The sequence below is a fragment of the Choloepus didactylus genome, chromosome 6 (assembly GCF_015220235.1).
Source record: "Choloepus didactylus isolate mChoDid1 chromosome 6, mChoDid1.pri, whole genome shotgun sequence".
In the NCBI taxonomy this organism is placed as follows: domain Eukaryota; kingdom Metazoa; phylum Chordata; class Mammalia; order Pilosa; family Megalonychidae; genus Choloepus; species Choloepus didactylus.
In genome coordinates, this window is record NC_051312.1 from 77,688,773 (window position 1) to 77,702,321 (window position 13,549).

The following is a 13,549-nucleotide window of genomic DNA, read 5'->3' on the forward strand; positions in this document are numbered from 1 at the left end:
ATTTGTTTATCTGTTCTACCGTTGATGGACATTGGGCTTGTTTCCAGTTTTTGGCTACTACAGATAAAGCTGCTATGAATATTCATGCACAATGCTTTTGTGGACTTATGTTTTTTATTTCTCTTGGATATATACCTGGGAATGTGATTATTGGGTTGATGCCATTTTTAATTTTACTTTATTGGGATTCTAGCAACTTCTTTTTTCAAAAACTTACAAGATGAGGTGAGAAGATTTACTCTCCTACCAACAATATTTTGAATACTTTAATCCCTCATATGAGGTAGATTTTGCTTTTAAAGATGCAAATATCATAATCATTCTTTTATTTATTCTGTTCCACTTCTTCTTGAACTTACCTTGAGTGATTAATTCTGCACAGCTGCTTCAAATGTATCCCTCCCATTATCCATAACCAGTGTTTCTGGACTGAGTCTGAACCTTTGATACATTCATCTAAGGGTCTTTGTCTTTTCTCCTCATCAGTTATGTAGTCTTTCTAAACTTCTATTTTCTCATCTGCCTAATGAGTATACTAATAGTGCATTATCTCATTGGTTCATTGTAAGAATTAAATGAGATATTTTATGTGAAACAATTCACATAGTGAAATGGATGTAATAAGGGCTCAAAAATGTTCCTTGTTAATATTTTACTTTATTTCTGAGATGTATGTCCCTGTTATGACCTTACCCTATTAAAAAAATATTTTATGCTAATTTTGTTGGGAGCTACTAATTATCTCTAGAGTTAGTGCCCCTCTTGGCACTAGGGGAAGGGTTTCACTTCTCCCTTGGCTTATTGATCCTAGGTTTAGTGATCCCAGGGGTGACTCTGGTACCTGCCTCCAGAAGAAGGGAGGATGGGGCTGCTCAGTCTCTGGATATTAGGGCCCTGTACAGGGCAGGAACAGCCACACCCCTCTGTGCCAGCATGATCTGTCTTCAGCCTTCTCCCTTCTTCTCAATCTTCTCTCAGAATAAGCTAAGTCTTTTTATCTCTTCTCTACCACTTCTTCAGTTCTTCAGCTGATACTGTGATGTGAGTAGTGAATTTAAGAGCATTGAAGGTGGCAGGATAGGAAGGTAGGGGTGTGCGTGTGTATTTAGGAGTAGCTGTAAAGGACAAAGACTGGTACTGGCAGAGAGGAAATGGAAATGTGGGAGAAGAACAAGGGGCCAGTGAGACAAAGGATGAGAGAGGGATTGTAGCATGCAGGACACAGGGTAGGGACTGTGGACATTGTGGGAGACATCAGTGGGACTAGGCAGTGGACACCAGTTAGCAATGGGAATGAGAATGCAGAGAAGGGCCAGATATGCACCTGGAGGATGTGGAGAAAAGGGACCTCTTAGTAAAAGTTTTGTGATACGGCTAGATAAGAGGGAAGTTTATAGAGCGGTCAGAATCAGACTGTGTCAGGACATAGGATATCATTGGGGGCTATTCAGGAAAATGGCTCAGGTTTTGATCACCACCTGGCTTTCAGGAAAACAGGCAGAGCTATTGGAGAGAAAGGAATTCACTAATTCCATGCTTTATTTGTTTGAATATTTCCTAGGCACTTCCAAAATGCCAGGGTCAGTGCATAGCGTTATGGACTTCCTAGCCCCTAGGTGTGAAGGAATCTTGAGGAAAACTTCTTTTGGGAATCTGGTTGTCAGGTGTCTCTAAACCTGAAAAATCCATCTCATTCTGTCCCTGGCCTCCATGTTGCAGAACAGGTATAAAGACTGGGAGAGGAAGATGTTGTACCTTGGAGCTGGAGTTCTCCACATTTTTGCCACTGTATCACAAGAACGTGGCAGATATTTACACATGATACACCACTGAATGCTTGCTTAAAGTTTGAAAAAAAAACAAACCCCATATATTTATGCAGAATAAAAGAAATGGATAGGGGAACATTTTTGTTGAGATGTGTAGTCATTAGACATGAGTCACTATTAAGGGCATAGCAGTAAATCTAACTCAGCACGTCTGCAGCATAGATAACACTGGCTGTAGATTGTGAAAACATTTTACATGTAGGCTTTAAGTGCATGTGAGCATGGACTGGATTATTAGAACTATCAATCTGAATTATTTCAAATTTATTAAAAAGGTAAACCATTCATAAATTTTTGTACTCTATACATTATTGAAACAAAATTCTTGCAACAAATCCTGCCATATATTGTTATACAAACAGAGGCCACCCCTGTATCCTGAATTTGGGGGTGGACTGTTTTATCCATTAAGTACATGGCTTCAGTGTGTAGTTTCTGTACATGCGAAGAATCTGGGAATGCTGAAAAACAGTTGAGATCTGAAATAAATGTACAAGGAAAATGGCAAAGTGAAATTAATACTTGTATCAGTAAATGTCTATACAGTACAACTAGGCAAAAAAGTAAGTGTAATTACTCCCATATGGGTGCCTATCAATTATATCTCACATGGATTGCGGATGCATTTTTTTAAAATTAAGTTTTATTCACATACTATACAATCATCCAAAGTATATAATCCATTGATCACATTACCATCTTATAGTTGTTCATTCATCACCCCGATCAATTATTTTTAACATTTTCCTTGTGCGAGAAAAAGTGAAAGCAAGAATTAAAAAAAACAAGAGTAAAAAACAGAACACCCAAATTGTCCTCCCCCATTCTTCCTTTCGTTTTTTTTTTTTTTTTGCCCCTGTTTTTCTACTCATCCATCCATACACTAGACAAAGGGGAGTGTGGTCCATATGGCTTTGCCAATCACATTGTCACCACTCATAAGCTACATTGTTATACAATTGTCTTCAAGATTCAAGGGTTCTGGGTTGTGGTTTGATAGTTTCAGGTATTCATTGCTAGCTATTCCAATTCATTAGGACCTAAAAAGGGTTATCTATATTGTGTGTAAGAGCGCCCACCAGAGTGACCTCTCGGCTCCTTTTGGAATCTCTCAGCCACTGAAACTTATTTCATTTCCTTTCACATGTCCCTTTTGGTCAAGAAGATGTTCTCCATCCTGTGATGCTGGGTCAAGATTCCTCCCCAGGAGTCATATTCCACGTTGCCAGGGAGATTTACACCCCTGAGTGTCAGATCCCACGTAGGGGGGAAGGCAGTGATTTCACCTGCCAAGTTGGCTTAGCTAGAGAGAGAGGGCCACATCTGAGCAACAAAGAGGTATTCGGGAGGAGACACTTAGGCACAATTATAAGTAGGCCTAGCTTCTCCTTTGCAGTAACAGTCTTCCCAAGGGCAAGTCGCTGATAGGGGGCTCAGCCCATCAAACTGCCAGTCCCCAATGTGTGTGAGCACATCAGCAACCATCCAGGTGGGGAAGCCAAACACCCCTGCATTCTCCCCCACCTCCTCAGGGGGGGCTCTGCATATTTTTTTCATTTTTTTTAATTAACTCTTAACTATATAAAAAAATAAAAATAAAAAGTAAAAACATACAATAAAAAAACAAGGGAATAAGAAAAAGACAACTAACCTAAAATAACTACTTTACTTCCAACATGTTCCTATTCTACCTCAAGAAAATAACCTAATATGGTAACATTTCTCTGAACTTGTTCCTACCATACCCACCAGAAATTAACAAACCATAGTCATTACTGGGCATTCCCAGAACGTTAAATTTATCCACAATAGTTTATCTGTTCTTATTAGGTTATCGTTCCCCCTTCACTAATGTGGATGCATTTTAAGATGTTATTTTATTAAGAAGATCTTGTAGAATTAAGAGTGCATAGAGACATAAAAGGCCTTTACATAACCCCCTAAAGAGGGAATGGCCGTAACCAAAACAGAGTTGGGTGGGGTTCACAGGAAGAAGGGAAGACAGTAGAAAGAGGAAGGTTGAACAGTCTGGTCTGGGGCTGGATGGATGAAGTGGCTCCATCTCTCCTCAACCATCATCTCTCTGGTTTCTACTCACAGCTCTCCCTGGGTCTAGAACTGAAGGAAACACTCCAACCACTCTGCCATAATTGGGGGCATAGACAGATAGGTGTTTTAAAAGCCTTTGAGGGAAGCCGTCCAGGGAGTTCTGAGCCAAGCTAAGTCCACCCACTGTTGGACCTGCTTGGTGCCTCATCCACAGCCCTCAGGAGCAGGTTCTGAGATGCCAGGTCCACCTGGAGGCCTGGTCTCAGGGGCTCATTTCCCTCTTTGGGCACATCCTTCATTCCTTTCTCTCCTTCTCCTTCCTGGGAAAGAAATTTTCTTTGGTCATAGTTGGGTGAAGAATAAGACTTTTAATGTTGCTAAATATCTACTGGAAACAGTAAAATGGGACATGGCCAAGCAGGTTTGTAAATGATCATAATGATAGCCCACTCTTCCAAGCACTTTATATGGATGAACTCATTTATTCCTCACCATTATCTTATGAAAGCTGTTGTCATCCACATTTTACAGATGAAAAACTGAGACAAGCAGAAGTTAAGTTACTAGTCTGAGATCAGCCAGCTAGTCAGGGAAGGCTGGAAATCTGGCTCCAGAGCTTAGTGTGAGAACCCACGGTGCCGCTTTCTGTCCCCCTAGACGAGGCTCCTTGCCCATATCTACCCTTTGCGCTCTTTTTTCTTGCTCAGCTGCATATTGTCTTAGGGCTCTGCGAAGCACTTTCTTGGCTTTGTGCCTATGACTTTCCTCTTTTGTCATCCCAACCATTTCCTAAAGGAGCCTAGAAAGATCCCAGGGTGCTTGACACAGAAGCAGCAGCGACTGAATGAAATAAATGAAATTCCTCCCCCAGAAGGTAACTTTTTCTCCAGAACGTCATTAGCAGCCATGCAGGCCTTGCTGCTCCTCTCCCCACCCAGCCTTTGGTGCCTCACTAATGGGTTAATAAGCAGAGAGAGGGAGTTGTTTTTCTGAGGATTTATTTCAGGTATCTTACTGTTTTATTGAGAAGAAATATGTCAATAACTGATAGGTTGAGAGAAGTGGTGAGCATATAAATGTTCAGTAAACTTCATTGTAAGAAAAATTAATTTCTTGTGCAGTAGAGAATTTATTTATATCAATTTTGGGCTAGCAGTTTTGGGTTACCAGTGGTCCTTATCTGTGTTTACCCCAGCAATGCTCAGCCTCAACTCTAAATAGAATTGAATGAATATTGAATATATACTGGTTTGGGGGATGCCAAATTATTAGCCTGCCTGTGGCCTTTCTCTGATTCTAGCCCTGTTCACTTCCCTGCATCCCTTAACTCCCTGCCCATAGCCCTTGATGTTCTGAGCAAGTACATGTGCTCAGAGTCAAGAGTGATGGACTCAAAAGTTGGAGATTTTGTTCCTTTGCATGCCCTTTTCCTAGGACTCTCTGAATACCATTATCAGTGAGTATAGCCTGTATTTGTTTAGGACCTTTATACTCTTCATTTTTTCCTTTTTTTATTCTTTGTATGGCCTCTTTTCTCCATGTTCCCTTCTAGATTCTTAATCATCATTACCCCAGTCCTAATAGCTCATGGATAGTCCAGTGCTTCAAATTTGAAGGAAACAAAACATACTTGAGTGCTGGGAAGGGCTCTATTCTTAACCCTTCCAGGCCACTTGGAAACCTGGCACTTTCTGAGGCTTAAATAAGAGTAGAGTATAAAGGAGTATATTTGTGGAGCTGGGGAGGAATATATTTGATTCCCTGCACTCAGAAGAGTTTCCTTGGGGAACTCCTATGGATAAAGAGATCTAGACAGAAGTGAGGACTACATGTACTACATGGAGTCATTTGGGACGAAGAGCATGAGAAGTTCATGAGGAGCAGGTGATGAGGATGGTCCTTCTCAATCTCATCTGCGGCCCCACTCCTCACTGCCTTTAGAGAAGACGTCAATATGGGTCAGAGTAGAGACATATATCCCTTAGGTTCCTTATGGATTTCCACTTGGTGCTGTACATCAATGCACAGAGAATCACAGGTTGCAAGAGTTTGGGCAAGTTTCATGTGAAATATTCATGGTAATAACCAGGTAAACTTAATATTATTACATATAATAATCAGGTTAAAATGTAGTTTAGCCAATAGTTCTTCAGGAAGATGTTGTTATGAACGTGGACCTTTACAAAGTGGTTTATCTGAAGAAGGTATTACAAAGTTAAAATCTGGATAAGCAGAAGTGAAAGGGACTGAATTTGAGGTAAACGCAGAAGGAGACAAGTCTTGGAACAAACGCAATATGGTTATGGGGAAAATGCTCGTGTGGAAATAGAATGAGGTGAGAATGGTAGGGTAGGGCTAACCTCCAGAGGCAGGGTGATTGCAGGTAGAATGAAGCCTCTATTGGCTCTTGAGGCAGAAGTTCTACATGCAAATGAGGCATCCAAGGCCAGAAGGCATTCGTACATCCAAGTGAGCAATCTCTAGGGAGCTTTCCCCTGGAGTCCTGCAAGTTAGAAATGTATGCCATCTTTTGTGATGTCTGCACATCTTCAGAGGCGCTTTTGTTCCTATCCCTCTCATCAGAGTCATCAGCTTCTCAGTTGTTATAGAGAGGACCCTGAAGTGCAGCATGACTCACACCAACCTTACCGTCTTCCACCCTGCAGTTTTTGTCCTACTTGGCATTCCTGGGCTGGAGGCTTATCACATGTGGCTGTCAATCCCCCTCTGCCTCATGTACATCACTGCAGTCCTGGGGAACAGCCTCCTGGTGGTGGTCATCATCACAGAGCGCAGCCTCCATGAGCCCATGTACTTCTTCCTCTCCATGCTGGCCATGACGGACATCCTGCTGTCCACCACCACTGTGCCCAAGGCCCTAGCCATCTTCTGGCTGCATGCCCATGACATTGCCTTTGATGCCTGTCACTCAAGTCTTCTTTGTCCATGTGATGTTTGTGGGGGAATCAGCCATCCTGTTGGCCATGGCCTTTGACCGCTTCGTGGCCATCTGCACCCCTCTGAGATATGCAGCAGTGCTAACATGGCCTGTTGTGGGAAGGATTGCTCTGGCCATTGTCACTCGAAGCTTCTGCATCATCTTTCCTGTGATCTTCTTGCTGAAGCGGCTGCCCTTCTGCCGGACCAACATCATCCCCCATTCCTACTGTGAGCATATTGGAGTGGCCTGCTTAGCCTGTGCTGACATCACTGTCAACATCTGGTATGGCTTCTCAGTGCCCATTGTCGTGGTCATCTTGGATGTGATTCTCATAGCTGTATCCTACTCACTCATCCTCTGGGCAGTCTTTCATTTGCCTTCCCAGGATGCCCGACAGAAGGCCCTCAGCACTTGTGGCTCCCACCTCTGTGTCTTCCTCATCTTTTATGTTCCATCTGTCTTCACTGTATTCACCCATTGTTTTGGGCGTAATATTCCTAAACATGTCCATATTCTGCTTGCCAATCTTTATATGGCATTGCCACCAGTGCTGAACCCTATTGTCTATGGTGTTAAGACTAAGCAGATCCGAGAGGGCATAGCACACCAGTTCTTTGAGGTCAAGGCTTGGTACTGTGCCTCCCCTCTGGGATGATGGTACCCCACCAACTCCTACTCCCAGCTTCATCAAGGAATCTTGGTATGACAAGCCCTAAACTGAAAGAGGTTTTCCTCTTCTTCCTGCTCTTCCCCTTTCTCTTCTTTCTTCATCCTCCTCTTTCACCCAATTTTCTCTCCTTTCTCTGCTCTCTCTTCCTCTTGCCTACTTTTTATATTTCTTTATTTTCTCGACCCTCTTCTCTCTTCCTCCCACTACCACCCAGAAATATAGTTAAGTGTGCATGACCTTGATTTTAGCATTTGAATGCCTCAGTAAGCCAGAGCTACTCTAGAGGCATGGGGAGCTGAGCATCACAGGATGGAAGATTATGAATGAATGAATGAAAATAATTTTATGTCTAACATCTAAAGGGAGTCCAGGCTTTCTTTTTAATTCCAAAATGTGCATTGATTCTTTTATAGAAGAACAGCCATCTATATCCAATAGTTGTTTGGAAAACTCCTGCTCATTTTTCAAATTTCAATTCAAGAACTGCCTTCACTGTTAAGTCTTTCTTGATCTTCTCAGACAAACCAAGTTTCCTCTCTTTGCATGTCTATCATCTGGTTCAAATATCCAAATGTGTACAATGAATGATAACGGGTTAGTTATCTGTACCCTCAATTGAATATAAACTCCTTGAAATCAGAAGACTGTGTATCATTCATTTTTGTATCCTCAGTGCATTACAAAATGCCTGGCACTTCATAAATATTTGAAAAATGAAAGAAAGAATAAGTGAAAGGACAATTACTTTCTAGAAATCAGAGCCTGCATCTCAATGAAACACTGAAATGAACAGTTCAGTTGGTCCACTAAACTAGTGATAGTAAACCAGTCCTTCACAAAGGCTGCTCTACCTTATGGAGGCAAATTAGCTTCTCATCTGCCCTGCTCTCTTACCCCTTTATGCAGAGACCAGGGAATAGAAACAGTCAGAGGAAACAGATTCTCTCTTCTTTCTAGTTTCCAACTGGCCCCAGTATTAGCAATTATAACACATAGTATACTGCCACCTTAGCAAAATTGAAGTAGCCTCTTAGAGTTCACAATCTTGACACTCCTCTTTCATGCTTTTCCTGAAAAGGTCATGCACATGCATTTCCTCAACCACTATCAGCACAAATGACTCATCACTTTCTCTAGCTTAGAACTCTCCTTCAAATTTTTGTCCATATACCCACCAATTAACTGTATATATCCTATAGGATATGGAACTTTCAGTTAAAGCATCTTGTCTTCTTGCTTCCTTTTCTTAGGAGTATGATGGTCAAATCAGCTTCACTGAGTTGGAAACCCTGGAGTATTTCTCAGCTTCTTCCTCAGTCGTGCTCCTCAACAAATAATTGGTGTTAGTCATATTGATTGTGCCACTAGTTAAGTGAATGGTATTTGGAGTCACATCAGAATTCGAGTCTTGTCTCCAATGTTTTCCAGAAGGGTGAACTTATGAAATTCATTGAACATTTTTAGTCCTGAAATTTTGTTCATCTGTGAAGTACAGACAATAATTGTACCTCGTTGGGTTATTGAGAAGACTAAAGAAAAGGAATAATACAGAGCGCTTTGTCCTTGGCTCATAATAAGTATCTGAGGAATATTTTATTAACACTGTTAGTACTGTTAGTCTTCTTTTTTCATTGCCCCTGCCGATTATTTATGTTCCTTATCATCTTTCACCTCAAATATTGCATTAGTTTCTTTTTTTAAACTTTATTTATCAAAAAATTAAAAAACAAACACTTAAAAAACAACATTAGCTTCTTAACTGATATCAAAGTTTTTATTCTTTTACTCCTTAACCTAAATTTTAAATTGACTCAAAGTTAAGTCTCCCAAAAGGCAGAGCTGGTCATGCTGCTTCTCTGTCAAATGCTTTGGAGTGTTCTGCATTACTTACAAAAGTGTTTTCCACAAAATGTTATGTAGAAGTATGTATCAGGTATCACTGGATATTTTATTTCAAAAATTACATGATCAAATAAGCGTGTAAAATGCTGACATTCTGTGAGTCACACACATGACTGTCCAAGAGAAGCCTAGAGTTGCAGCATGTTCCGCACTCAAGTGAATGTAGATATCTGTATCCATTCCCATAAATTGTTTATTAATGACACATAAATTATCTCTCTCTAAAAGCCTAGTGTTCCATTAGCCACAGTTTGGAAATCACAGGACTACAGAATAATTTATCAGCTAAGTATTAATTTAACAATCTGGACCTAACTTACTTTTCCAGCATTATCTCAAAGCATACTATTCTGTAACAACAACAAGAACGATTGCAACAACAGCTAATGTTTATCAAGAGGTGCTGGATACCATATTAAGTGTACTGCTGCACCTCTCATTTGATTCTCATACAACTTCACGAAGTTAGTACTGTTGTTATTTCTTCTGTATACACAGGGCATCCCAAGGCTTAGAGAGGATAAGTAATAAAGGTCACAGTTACCAGATGGAGGCATATCGATGCAAACTCCTCTTTGAAGACTTCACCAATTCCTCCAAGTCAGAGATACTCATCTTATCCTCTGGGACTCCAGAGAACTGACATTTATGGTTTCAACTGAATATGAATTACTCTTTGAACCCACCAGACTGTGAATTCTGTGAGGGCGAAGAGTAAGTCTTATTCACCATCTTATTTCCAGTATCCCTCATAAGGTTCAATATGTGTATTAATGGGTTGACTGATTTATAATGTTGGTGAGGTGGTTGACCTTTGGACCCTTCACTGTTAAATATTATCCCATTTTATGACTGAAAATCACGTGGACACATAGATACATTCACACATAGAGCACACTGAGCTTGTTCATCTGATCCACTATTTCCTCTGTCTCCCCACAGGTTTCTATATATATTGGGGTCTAGCAGGTATGGACTGGGCTTTAATATCCAGAAGTAATGTAAAACACTCAGTGTCCATATGCTAGAGATGTGGAGTCATTGGTTGATGCAGTACAGTGTGCTGCAGGAAGGACGTAAATTACCCACCCTTTCTGTTTCGAGTGTCAGTCATCCTTGGAGACAGGTCCTGCTGGAGTATGCTTCTGTCTAATTAACCTGCAAGTTCTCTAAAGATCTAATGGGGTAGAAACACTTTCCCAACCCACAAGGATGCTTAAGAGTGAGGTAGAAATACTGTCTCACTTCACTCCTGAGTCTCCACTTCTGGCAGCTTCTTTTACGTTTGGTAAGAGCCTTCTCTTCAAATGGTATAATTTCAGGTCAGGGAATATATATTTAGTTCCTGGAATTTTTAGTTTTAATTTTTTTGGAGTAAACTCAATAAACTGTAGATTATTGTAAGTTGGGAGAGAATTTCTAACATTGCTCATGGGCTACCCATGGGAAATTTAGCTGGTTCTGGTGCTGCTATCCTTTTCTTTATCTTCAGAGAGATCTTGTCACATGAGACCTGGAGGATAATTTTATTGGTTCAGGTCGATAAATTGTAACTTTTACTACTAGTCCCAAGATACTCTTTTTTAAATAGTGTTGGTCCATTGTAGGCCTGGGACCATTTCAAAGTAGAGAAAAACCAGTCCGGTAGGCAGTCATTTAGAGAATTTATTTTGCATGTGTAACAGACAACATGGTGCCTAAGTCCTTCTCAAAGGTACACATTTTTCCTTTCTGGTCAAGATATACATGTATCTATGGTAGGTTGAATTATGTAGCCCAGAAAATAACCTGTTCTAAATCTTAACCTGCATTCCTCTGATTGTGAACCCATCGTAAATTACATCTCTTGATGATGTTATTTTTAGTTAAGGCCCAACTGAATGTGTTTGGGTCTTAATCAGATTACTGGAGTCCATGTAAGCAGAAGAAGTTCAGACATAGAGAAAGCCACAGATAGGGGCCAGAACTCAAGGAGGGGAAGAGAAAGGAGAGAACATCTGCCACATGACAGGAAAGCCGGGGACTCCCGAGGACTGCCAGAGCCAGCCCCAGAAGGTACAGATTTTCTGGAGAAAGCAAACCTTGCTGACACTTTGATTTTGTACCTATCCCAGTCTTAAAACTGTGAGCCAATGAGTTCCCAGTGATTAAGCCAATGCATTGAGTGGAATTTGTATAACAAGGAGCCTGTGAAAGGAAGACAAGCTCTTAAGAATCCCCTTTCTACAGCATAGTTTTACACAATCTTTCCCATTTCCAGTAACCGCCTAATAAACATCATAATCAGGACCTCCTCTTAAGACAAAGTGATGAAGAAAATATTAACTGGGGAGTTGGGATAAACAATCTAGCTACTAGAAACTCTTTTTTATTGTTTTTTTTTTTGGTTTTATTTCTTCCCATCTCACCCCCTTGAGCAATTGGAATCATGATTTTCAGTATTTACCCATAAATACTGAAGGAATTATGCTTTGCTAGGCTAAACTTAACTCTTAGAATCCCCTTCCCTTTACCAAGTCCAGCAACAAAAGGTCAAGTAGGCAAATACCCAAGATTACATATATAATGACAGCAGACTATGTATATTTATTAACTCATTCAATTCTCACAACAGCCCTATCAAGTAGACACTGCTATTACTCCCAATTCTACATATATGCTATATATCAACAAGAGAAAAGTGCTGAATGGATAAATCTCATTAACATATAAGAAAAATAGAGGGCTGCAGGGTTGGACATTCCTTTCTCAGAATGGCAGAGAGCTGTGCCACTGCCCAGTCCACACTCAACTATGAATCTACAACTGCAGTGGAGAAACCCAAATAATCCCTTAATTCTATGATGTTATTCTAAGACCCTGCAACCAAGATTGGATGAAGACTTTCATGATGTCACTTAAAGCTTCTGTAACTAAAAATATTGTGTTTTGGGTGTTGATCTTGTACACTGACACTTCGCTGAATTCATTTATTAGCTCTAGGGACTTTGTTTTGTTGGAGTTTTCAGGATTTTCTGTAAGTAGAGGATCATGTTGTCTGCAAACAGGGAAAGTTTTATTCTTCCTTTTCAATTTGGATGCCGTTTATTTCTCTTTCTTGCCTGATTGCTCTTGCAAGAATTACCAGTAAAATGTTGAATAACAGTGGTGACAGTGGGCATCCTTGTCTTGTTATTGATCTCAGAGGGAAAGATTTCAGTATTTCACCATTAAGTAGGATGTTAGCTATGAGCTTTTCATATATGCCCTTTATCAAGCTGAGGAAAATTCCATACGTTCCTAGTGTTCTATGTGGTTTTATTAAGTAGGGTGCTGTAATTATCAAATGCCTTTTCTGCATCAATTGAGATGATCATTTTTTTTTTCCTTTCATTCTGTTAGTGTGGTGTATTACAGTAATTGATTTTCTTATGCTGAACCAACCTTGGATACCAGGGATAAATCTCACTTGATCATGGTGTATAATTCTTTTAATATGCTGTTAGATGTGGTTTGTTAAAATTTTGTTGAGGATTTTTGCATCTATATTCATAAGAGATACTGGTCAATAGTTTTCTTTTCTTGTGGTATATTTATCCGGCTTTGGTGTCAGGTTGATGTTGGCCTTAGGGAGTGTTGCCTCCTCTTTAATTTTTTGGAAGAGTTTGATCAGAATTGGAGTTGTCTTCTTGGAATCTTTGGTAGAGTTCCCCTGTGAAGTCATCTCGTCCTGGGTTTTCTTTGTTGGGAGGGTTTTGGTGACTGATTCATTCTTTTTACTAGTAATTGGTTTGTTAAGATCTTCTGTTTCTTCTTGAGTCAATGTAGGTAGCTTGTGTTTTTCTAAGAATTTGTCCATTTCCTCTAGATTATTTAATTTATTGACATACAGTTGTTCATAGTATCCCCATAGCCCTTTTTATTTCAGTGGGGTTGGTAGTTATGTCCCCCTTTCATTTTGATTTTTGTTATTTGTTTCCTCTTCTTCTCCTTCTTCTCCTCCTTCTCCTCCTTCTCCTCCTTCTCCTCTCCTCCTCCTCCTCCTCCTCCTCCTTCTTCTTCTTCTTCTTCCCTTCTCCTCCTTCTTCTTTCCTTTGTCAGTCTAGCTGAAGGTTTGTCAAATTTATTGATCTTTTCAAAGAACCACATTTCTTCCCTCTAATATTTGTTATTTCCTTC

General features: G+C 40.3%; 1 protein-coding gene across 1 annotated transcript; it reads left to right on the top strand.

Moving 5' to 3' along the window:
* Positions 1–6,303: 6,303 nt before the first annotated feature.
* Positions 6,304–7,474, top strand: LOC119537676 (olfactory receptor 52B2). Its single transcript, XM_037840216.1, is given in 2 exon segments — positions 6,304–6,803; positions 6,805–7,474. Coding segments are annotated over 2 exon segments (966 nt in total). The 5' UTR covers positions 6,304–6,507.
* Positions 7,475–13,549: the final 6,075 nt, after the last annotated feature.